The 10,072-nt window shown below is 38.4% G+C and overlaps 2 protein-coding genes across 2 annotated transcripts; both read right to left on the bottom strand.

Moving 5' to 3' along the window:
- Nucleotides 1-356: 356 nt before the first annotated feature.
- On the bottom strand, nt 357-4,055 carry LOC113157324 (E3 ubiquitin-protein ligase TRIM39-like). Its single transcript, XM_026352749.1, has 7 exons — nt 3,846-4,055; nt 2,043-2,620; nt 1,821-1,916; nt 1,436-1,669; nt 1,130-1,277; nt 1,020-1,046; nt 357-931 (listed from the first exon to the last, which is right to left on the bottom strand). Exons 2-7 carry the CDS (start codon nt 2,607-2,609, stop codon nt 366-368), a joined length of 1,638 nt encoding a protein of 545 aa, XP_026208534.1. The 5' UTR covers nt 2,610-2,620; nt 3,846-4,055; the 3' UTR covers nt 357-365.
- Nucleotides 4,056-5,199: 1,144 nt separating this feature from the next.
- LOC113157325 (E3 ubiquitin/ISG15 ligase TRIM25-like) lies at nt 5,200-9,962 on the bottom strand. The gene is made up of 3 exons (XM_026352750.1): nt 9,890-9,962; nt 8,287-8,919; nt 5,200-7,671 (listed from the first exon to the last, which is right to left on the bottom strand). The coding sequence occupies exons 2-3, from the start codon at nt 8,800-8,802 to the stop codon at nt 7,402-7,404; spliced, it is 786 nt and encodes a 261-aa protein (XP_026208535.1). The 5' UTR covers nt 8,803-8,919; nt 9,890-9,962; the 3' UTR covers nt 5,200-7,401.
- Nucleotides 9,963-10,072: the final 110 nt, after the last annotated feature.

Genomic DNA, 10,072 nt, shown 5'->3' with positions numbered 1-10,072 from the left:
AAAGGGTGTGTATGCTAGTAAATGTGTTAACAGCATTTTTTAATTGCACCAGTTTTATCAATTTACGTTTACCCAAAAAGATTGTTCTACACCAAAGTACCTTGAATTTGAGTTATTGCTAAGGAAACATGTAGAGCTACAGTAAATACACTGTTGTGGTTTAATTATTACACAGACACAACCTAAACTACTATGATGTGTAGGTAAGATAGTAATGTAGCTACATTAGGTGTAGTGGAGCAACGTCAAGATACATTATATTACAAATAATAAGCTACTGGACGTCTCAAATTACAGGATTTACCACAACTGAAATTTCCATTTCACAACAAGCACCACTAGTTTTTTGAAAAGGCTTCAATTCCTTATGACTCATCCATGTCCTGTTCGTACAGTTTTACTGCAGAAATAATCAAAGGATCAGCATTTTTCTCATCTTGTTTCAGATGTGGACTGAAATATGGGAAAACCTCCCCACTGAACAGACATTTAGTAAATGAGTAAATGTGAGTCTGAGCAGTCACGTTGTAAAAGGAGACGAGTTCTTCCTCATAGTCCACAAACACTCCCACTTTCTCAGGTTTGTTGTTCAGGGAAAGACGAATGGGCGGAGCCGTCAGGGCTGCGGTCTTGCACTCGTCATAATGTACAATAACCCAGTAACCGTTGTCTGGATTCAGAGAAAGTTTCCCCTTGCGGTTTGCATCGCCTCTTGCTACACCCAGATCCCACCCTGTCTTGTTGCTGACGTCCACCTCCCAGTATGACTTCCCAGAGGTCAAGCTGTTGAGTCCCAGGATGCTGCCGAACAGATCAAACCTCTGTGGGGAATCATCTGCTTCCTTGTCCTCTCCTCCATCTTGCACTTCCTTCCCATCATTAGAAAGCACAAGGCGCTGGTGTGCAGTAGCTGGATCCAGCTTTACATCCACTGTTAGATACAAGTTGAAACTAAATCAGTGTTTTAACCAAAAAGTTTTAAAATGTTTTTCATTTTGTGTATACAGTAGATCACGTACCTGTAAACTTTGAAATTCTCTTAAGTTCTGTGCCATGAGAAAAAAAAAAGCCTTAGATCAAAGTCGAGATTTAAACTTTTAGCATTTTCCACTAACAACAGAATTATTACCAGCAGACGTCAGCTTCTCTAGCTCCTCTTGAATTTGTTGCATCATGATTGCTGTTGTTTTTCTCATGGTCCCAAATGACAGTGATGTGTTGAACTCCACCTCTGCATAGTCTCGAATTTTATCCAGGTCCGGAAGAGATGGGAAACTCTGGGAAACAGAAAGGAATACAAAGAGCTCAACCAAAAAGGCAGCAGCAAAATGCAACATTGATTTAGAAGAAATCATTTGAAGGTTAATAAAAAAAAAAAAGCATTGTAAAGGAACTTCATGTTTGTACATTGCTGAAATCCCAAGTTTCCTCTCACCTGCAGGAAGAGGACGTGATCCTCAAGTGTAGATATATCCTTTAGCTCAGATATGGTTGTTTGAAAGCGTGTGATCTCTTGCGTCAACTCATTTTTGAGCTCTGCTGCCTCTTTCTCCACAACCTTCCGCCTCTCCCTCAGTGGCTGAAGAGCTCTCGCCTGGGCTTCCTCCACAACGCTAATTACAGCTAAGAACACGGCTTCGATATCCCACCATTCGTTGTCCAGCTGGTCCTAAAAAATACCATAAATTACATTTCATGTGAGTAAATCAAACGTTGTCTAATGGACATCACACCTCCTTTATTCTTTGAACACTGGTTTGTTTGACTTTGCAGTTCAGCCGAGTCAAGGATCTGTATCATTAGTCTTGATTGCAACTCACCTTGCACTGTTTCAGTGATGTATCAATCTCATCCACCTGTGTTTGTCTCTTCACAATCTTATCTTGTAACACTGTGTTGGTTTTTTCAAGTTCACCCTGAATCAGACAATCAAATTTAACAAATATGTTTTGTCAGTTGTGTACTTTTTGGTGTGTGACGTACATGTACTGTACTATCAAGACTGAATCAGCAACAACAGGGGCTTTTGTATACTAATTCACCTTTTTCTTGTCCCATTCATCTTCAGTAGAGACAACTTCCCCTAGACCTTCTTCCAGACAGCGAACACAAATACACCTCTGCTGCTTCCTGCTGTACAGCTCCAAGGGTCGTCCGTGCTTCAGACAGGCCCTGTCATCCAGGTTCTTCACAGGTTGCACCAACTTGTGACCTTTTAACCTTGTGGAAGACAAATGGTTTTTCAGGTGTGCCGAACAATACGAGGTCAGACAGACCAGGCAGGACTTCTCAGCCTTCTGATTATTCTCTGTGCAGATGTCACAGGGCACTTCATCTTCATCATCACTTTTTTCTGGAGGATTTATTTTCTTTTGCGCTTGGGAAATGTCTCTCAGGACGATGTTCACATCTGGGATTTTGTTGAGATGTTTCTTGCACAGGGGACACACCCTGTCATTGTACAGAAAGTTAAATTCCAGACAGTTCTTGCAGAATGAGTGGCCACAAACTGTAGTGACAGGATCCTCAAATGTTTCCATGCAGATGGAGCATTTCAGATGCTTTTCCAGTGGACTGGTCTCCTCAGGCGATGCAGGAGCGGAGGCCATATCTGCGTGATCTGCATGAATAAAGTACCATGAGTTTAAACACAATTCTAAAATAATTCCAGTGACCAATCAATCTGCTGAAATCATCAGTCTGTCATTGGTTTTGCTTTTTACAAAATTAGAGGACGTCCTTACTAGAAAATGGTTCAAGCAAAAGTCAGGAAGTGGATGGATGAGAAAACAAAACATCTAACTTGAACTTAAACTTAAAATCACTTTTTATCTTTTATTTCCTATCTACAGTCAAATTAGATTTTGTCTAACCCTGATCCCTGTTTCTTTATTTTAACCAAACAATCATTTGTATTTCTTTTAACTTATCTAAAATAATTTTTTGCTAACTACAGTGATGTAAAAATGCAGTTTTACTTTTGAAAAAAGTGTGATTTTATTCCTGTGATCCAATGACCTCTTCAACAGAAGCAGTTTCAGGGTTATTTTTCCTCTACATGCATTTAAAGCTTGTCATTAATGAAGTTTTGAGAGTAAGTTACAAGTAAAAATGTGTCTCAAAGAACCAATATGTCTCTGGTTTGTGAATCAAAAACAAAGATTAGTGAATTAATACGTCTGTGTCCAGTCATCATTCTGCATTCAGCATGTAGTTCGTGTCTCTACTAGTCATGTTGTGTCCCTTCTTTAACTGCTCTGCTCTAGTTAACACAGGTTTGCTTGTGCAGACAAAAAAAATGTGCTCACAGAAGGCAGAATAGACTGCACACTAATTGTAGGTTTGACCGTAGGATCTCTCCTCACTTCTGCTCACATGTCCTGAACCCTGTGTTGCCCCGGCAATGGCCGCTACACCACCCACAGCGATATAAAGTAGTTAAAAATGTAAATGTATATTTAGATTATATACAGTTTTTATTATTGGATATATTTCAAATGTCAGTGTGAGAACTTACATTTCCTGTGTAAAGAAACATTAACAAAATCAGTGACACTCACCCACTAGACAATTCAGCCTCAAGTGTGTGTCTTGAACTACACTCATAGAAACTTACAGAACTAATAAAAGTCTTGAGAAACACTCTTTTGTAAAGAATTTGTTGGATTTAAAGCTGAGATAACACCAAGGTTTAATTTGACATATTTTTAAAAAGGTAGTACTATAAGTTGTAAAGTAACTGAACCAGCAGTCAACCGAGTTAGAAAATAACATTTAACAGAACAAATTAAGACATATAAATGACTGTATTGTTATAAAAAACAGTACGTGGAGGATTTGATTACCGTTTAGCCACTAATCCGTCTTTCTCCAAGGCTTGTGTCTCCTCTCTTTATCTCTCTACTCCCATCTAGTGCATGTCGATCCTTCTTTTAGTTCCTCTTTCTCTGTTAGGTTTCATTTCTATTCATAAGTCCAGCCCCTCACTTCCCTTTTCCTAAGAGGCAGACGGGAGGCATTCAAATGAAAAACCAAATCACCCGTCCGCCTGCTGTAAGGTGTGTTGCATGTTGTGCAACTTCACACAGATAAGGTAGTGAAATGAGTTTTCCCGTGATGTTTAATGTCTTTATAGAACCAGACGTCCTACAAGTACGGCTGAGCTGAACCAGTTCTACGGGAAGGTGACTCAAACTATTAATAAAACACTTTCCTTCACCTCTCTGTATATTTAATGGATGTCTTCTTTAAAGGCCTGACAGACCGTGACCGTTTGTGTTTTATCAACTCAGAAACACTATGTTTGTTGATTTTTGTGAAGATCAGATCACATTTCACGACCTGTTCATGCAGAAAACCATCTTCCAGTTCCCACTGATTCTTTCCATCATGCTGCTCTCTCTTTGATATCCTTTCATTCAGTGTACATCCCATCTCCCCTTGGTTAAGTCGTAAATGTTTAAGGTGAACTAACTTGTCATTTCGTTCTCCTGTTCCACTGATCTGACCATATTTACCTGTACAGTATGTCTTCTTGTCATTAACAGAGTGAGGAACAAACACTCAACCAAGAATCCTACTGACACAACAAAACAGGAATAATTGTACAAACCCACCAGCATTCAAAGATGTACAGACATTCATTGTGTTGTGCTTTTGAGTATTAGTACTCAAACACTGCTGCTGAGACAGACAATAGTGGTTGTACAGGAGAGACTAGATCGCTAATCTACATTCAAAAGGCCAGAGATATTATAGAAGAACCAATGAGTTATGTGGCTACAGGGTGGTCTTCTGTGTTGTGTTCTTGTCTGTGTCACAGGATTTTTCCAGAGAAAAACAAACTTGACTGATTTAGAAAATGTTGATTTTGTTTTGATTTAGTATTTGAGATGAAAAAGTCCCTGGGTTTGTGTTTGGTGGAGCTTTTCTGTAATTCATCATGTGTAGGCCGAACCTACTTAATGTAGTATTACGATTTTCCATTCAGAAACTTGAAACTGGTTTAAGAGGGTTCATTTGGTCCTGAATTGAATATAGAAATGAACTATGAGTTTATGTTCTATAGGAATTCAAACAATGGTGGGAAAACCCTTGACTACAACATAAAATTAACATTAACTATTGTGTTTTTAAGTTTGAAAATCTGAAGCAAAGAAAAAAACTTGAGATACACAAGCTCAGAGTCATTCAAGCCCAACACATTTATTATTTAGCATCGAACACCTGTATTAGATATCTCTACCAGATACTGTTAACAGACATGTTTACCTGTTTACTGTATTTATTTAGGTTAATTCATTCATTATTGGAAACACTTCAACAGTCAAGATGACAAAGCATGTATCTTTCTACACAGGCCGATATGTATAAGATGACACTCCCATGACCTGGATAATACTGCCTCAGGTTTTAAATCACATATTGTACATCCATGCACAAGTGTAACAACAGCGATGGAACAAATACACCACTAAACAATTAGGAATGTAGGCAACGCCCTGTTTGAAATGTCAAATCTCATCACACTGGAATTTAATTGTAGTGCATTTTAAATTAGAATTTCTTATTTCTTCCACTTCTTCATCTTATTAGTTGATATTAATGATATATGATACATGGAGTAATGTGACCATTCTGCTGCTGATTTGATCCTTTTATCACAGGCTTCTGTCTCTTTCTCTCTCTGCCTCCACCTAGTGAGTGTGTCCTTCCTTTCAGCTCTCTTCTCTTGCTTAAATTTAATTTCTGTTTAAAAGAGCAGCCCATCACTTCCTTTATTCAAATAGGCATGTCGGCATTCAAATAACCAGCCAAATTATCTCTAGGGCTTGTTACATGTTGAGTAAGTTCACACAAATCAAATATTGGATGTTTTTGCAGCTACATGTATTGAGTTGGCTTTTTATTTGTCATAATCCACAAATATTCCCTCTTTTTTGGTCATAACAATCAAAAACATAACCTAAGCTGATCAGAAATGTCAAAACAGCAACGAATGATGCTCTTATCAACACTAAAACTAAATCAACTTAATTTATATTAACATTAAACTTAACATTAGCTAATTCACAGTACGTATGATTGTATTCTTTAAGTATTCATTTGAGCTTCTTAACTGAGAAATAGTTGTTGATCACATATGAGTTTTATTTATGAAACTATACAAATATTTATGCTGCAATTTGCAAAGTTAGCAAGTTAACACTGGAGTTAAACATCCCATTGCCACCCCAACTCCACCTACCACCTGAGGGCTCAACACTCCTTATTAGAGGAGGCTCAATACTGTAGCACTGACTAAGTACTTTGACCTCAGCTATGCCGTCACTGGAATCTGAGACTGTCCCAGATCTTTGCTGATAAACTCTGTTTATTACATATTCTTGTGACAAAGTTTGCATCAGCTAAATCACTGTTGTAACCAGTTAGTCATCTCTGTTATGGGCCTTACAGATACCAGGGCTGAAGACACAGGATTGTTTTTTGTAGGTAATAAAATTAGAGATTGCTTTATGTCCTTTCTTAAATAATGTTAATCATTTTATTAGAATTCATTTTAAAATCGAATTATATCTTTCTGCACATCAATAAAATGACACTTCAACGCTGGTCTAGCTGTAAGGTGAGGTGTAAATCTCAATCAGTGACTAACAGTAAGAGTGAACTACACGAACCCACTGGTTGACACCACAAGTGATCACAATGGAGTTTAATTTAGCATATTTTAAAATCATATACTTCACATTGTAAAGTCATAGAATAGTACCATTGAACTGAGATGAGAACTAGCATTAAACACAACATGCCTGTCATTTTATGCCATTCACCTAAAAAAATAAACAAACATAAATGACTGTAATGTTATTGAATACCTTTTCAGGTACTTACAGTACATGCTCAGTACCTTTTTCTCTTTGCTCCCATCTAGTGTGTGTGTGTGTGTGTGTGTGTGTGTGTGTGTGTGTGTGTGTGCGTCTCTCCTTTCTTTCTTCTTTTCATTTTGTTCAAAAGCCCAGCCCGTCACTTCCGTTACGCAAAAGGCACATTGGTATTCAAATGACCAAGGTAATAGTCTGTTGCTCTATCGCAGGGCGTGGTGCATGTTGTGCAAGCTCACAGAGATCAGAAATTGGACTTGCCAGGTTTCTCATTAAGGTTTTATATGAACTATTACCTTACTTACTTACTATTCTTTTAAAGGAAACTTTCTGTCCAGCTATGTATGTGGCCATGGATTCAAAAGAAAAGACATGATAGAAAAGAAAGAAAAAAAAACATTGTTCCAGTGCTTGTGCTCTTTAAACCATTGACCAGTGTTTAGAAATCTCCGTAGAGAAAGACCATATTAAAAATCAGTGGTTGTTATTAACTCATTAAGTGAATAAGCTCTTTCATTTATTAATTAGTGATCTGTTGACTTTCAACCATGACATAGACCTGTAGGAAGTGGAGGTCGTCCTCGGTGTGTAAGAGCTTCTCCAGTTCATAGTTTCTCCTCTGCAGCTCAGAGATTTCTTCTTCCAGCTGTTGAATCTGCTGTTTATTTTGAGATCGTACCTCTTTTTGATTTCTTCCGCAGAAGTTTAAAGAGAGCTTGATTTTCTCCACTTTGCTCAGTTTATCTTGAATCGCTTGCTGGAGTTTTGTCTTTCTCCTTTTTAGCTTAACCTGTGGAAAAACAGAACATCAGCAGAACTGTTGTAGCAGAAAACAAGATGAATTATACAAAGGAGCACTTGCTGTTGAGTTGGGTTTATAAGGTATGGCTAAAAACAGTGTATAGAGTGTACTAAAGAAACTAAAGTACTCAAGTCATTGTAATTTCTAATGTTTCCTCCTCAATGATGCTACACATAGTCACATGATATTCAAATGAAGGGTGGTGTTTTCTGCATGAATGGGTTGTGTTCTTGTTTCTTATAATTAAGCCCACATGTCAGCTAAATGTTGCAGCTTTGCTGTGATAGAAATGATGTTTATACTCCCCCTCTACACTGTTTGGTTTTCTGGTTCACTTTGCTCAAGTCAATTTTGCGTAATCGTAAATCACCGAAAACGTTTTTCAGCTGTCTCTATAACATGAAACACACATTATGCAGTGTTGAGGGTGCATCAGAAATCATATACTGTAAAACATGCATGTCAAGGTATTACTATTATTGCTTTCAAATTCAGCTTTTAATTTGAAATTGAATAGTTATTTCTTTTCTCAAACGTTACATTGTGTTACTTTATTGACGAGGAGGTTCTTCACTCAGCAACACCCCACACGCCAGGCTTTACCTTCTTCTTTGAAGCTTCACCCGTAATAGAAATAATGTTGTGTTGTCTGTGCTCTGTCTGGGCACACATGGCACAAATTAATGTTTGATCGCTCCTGCAGAACCTCTCTAACTTCTTCCCATGCAGTCTGCACACACAGTCCTCCAGGTTCTTCACCACACTGATCAGCAGATGGCGTCCAAGGTCTTCACTCTGGTAATGTGACTCCAGATGAGCGTCACAGTATGAGGCCATGCATACCAAGCAGGACTTGACTGCTTGACGCTTTGCCGGGCAGACATCGCAGGGAACTTCTCCCGCTCTTAAAGGCACAGCTGCATCTTTAGGTTGTAGTGTTTGGTCAGTTTTGAGCTGCGGTCTGGTCGGGAACACAGCCTTACAGAGGGGGCACTGATAGGTCCGATTAGTTCTCCAGTATTCTCCTACACAACCCAGGCAGAAGCAATGTCCACAGGGGAGTGTAGCAGGGCTGGTGAACTCATCCAGGCAGATGCAGCATTTGAGAGGCTCCGACATTAGATCAGACCCAAGCGTCTGGCGTGTTCATACATATACATAAAAGCAGCCTGTGAACTGATTTGGCACGGTACATCCATGCACAAATGAGGGTGCATTCCACAGATTACAGTATCTCTGCAGAGAAAACAAGGACGTGTATTAGCACACACACAAATTAGTCTTAACTTAACTAATAATGAACTTTTGGTCACTGAAATTCTTTCCCAGAATAAGATACAGTACTGTTACAGTGCAAAAGCAAACGTGATATCATGAGCTAATGGTAACTACCTCATGATAACCAGCAACACGTATGTAAAACCTGACAAGGTTAATAAATATATTGCTGTGAACTATAGCAAAAAAACTATGAACGCAGCAAATAAGTGAGGGATCATGCATGGCGAACTACATAGTTGTAAAATATCTCCACAGCCTTACATCATACCATATGTGGCAAAGGTTTCCTAACTGTAGTTTTATTATTACTGAGTCAGCCGAGCAGTGTTTATTGGTGTTAGATGTAGATGACATGATAGTTGGCCCATAGTCCACAGAGTTGCATTGATGTTTCCTTTAAGTTACACAATTTTATGTAAGTACACATGCAAGAATCCATGTGCTCAAAGTGATCAAAATGGTAGTATCTGTGTCTTGTGACAACTATGAGCTGTAAGCTAACAGAGCTGGAATTAATAACATCTGGTTTTAATCACAGAAAAGTAAATATTACTCATTCAGAAAAGCGGCGAGGATCTTACGTCAGAGCCCTGTAGGCTCGTAACTTCAAAATATTGTAAATTCTCTGACCAATCAGAATCAAGCTGTGAGCTATCGTGAATAAAAACAAATTCCAGACGGCCTGTGAAGTTGTCAGAAATACACACGTTATAAGTAATTATAATATAAATATATTTTTCATCTGGGATTCATGGCAGTCATCCTTCCACCCTTGACGTTGGAAACTGAAACTTACTCATACACTAACTTAGATAATGTAACCATTTCTTGGAAATGTGTACATATCTTATTTCAATCTAACTTGTCTATGTAAACAAAACTTTGCTTAGAAACATTAGATAATGAAAACTGAAAATTCACATACCTTTCTTTTGAAACGACTAGTTTGTCTTTCCTGAAGCTCCAACAGTGTTGAGTTACACTCTTGCCAGTAGATAGCTGGTTGGTTTACTAGACACGCCTCTCACTGCGTTGAAAGAGAGGAGACCTGTTGGACTCTGTCATTTCCTGTTTGCTCGTAAACCTCTGAATGTTTGATAAGGCGGGG

The sequence above is a fragment of the Anabas testudineus genome, chromosome 18, assembly GCF_900324465.2.
Source record: "Anabas testudineus chromosome 18, fAnaTes1.2, whole genome shotgun sequence".
Taxonomy (NCBI): Eukaryota; Metazoa; Chordata; class Actinopteri; order Anabantiformes; family Anabantidae; genus Anabas; species Anabas testudineus.
This window is presented reverse-complemented; position numbering and strand designations above follow the sequence as displayed.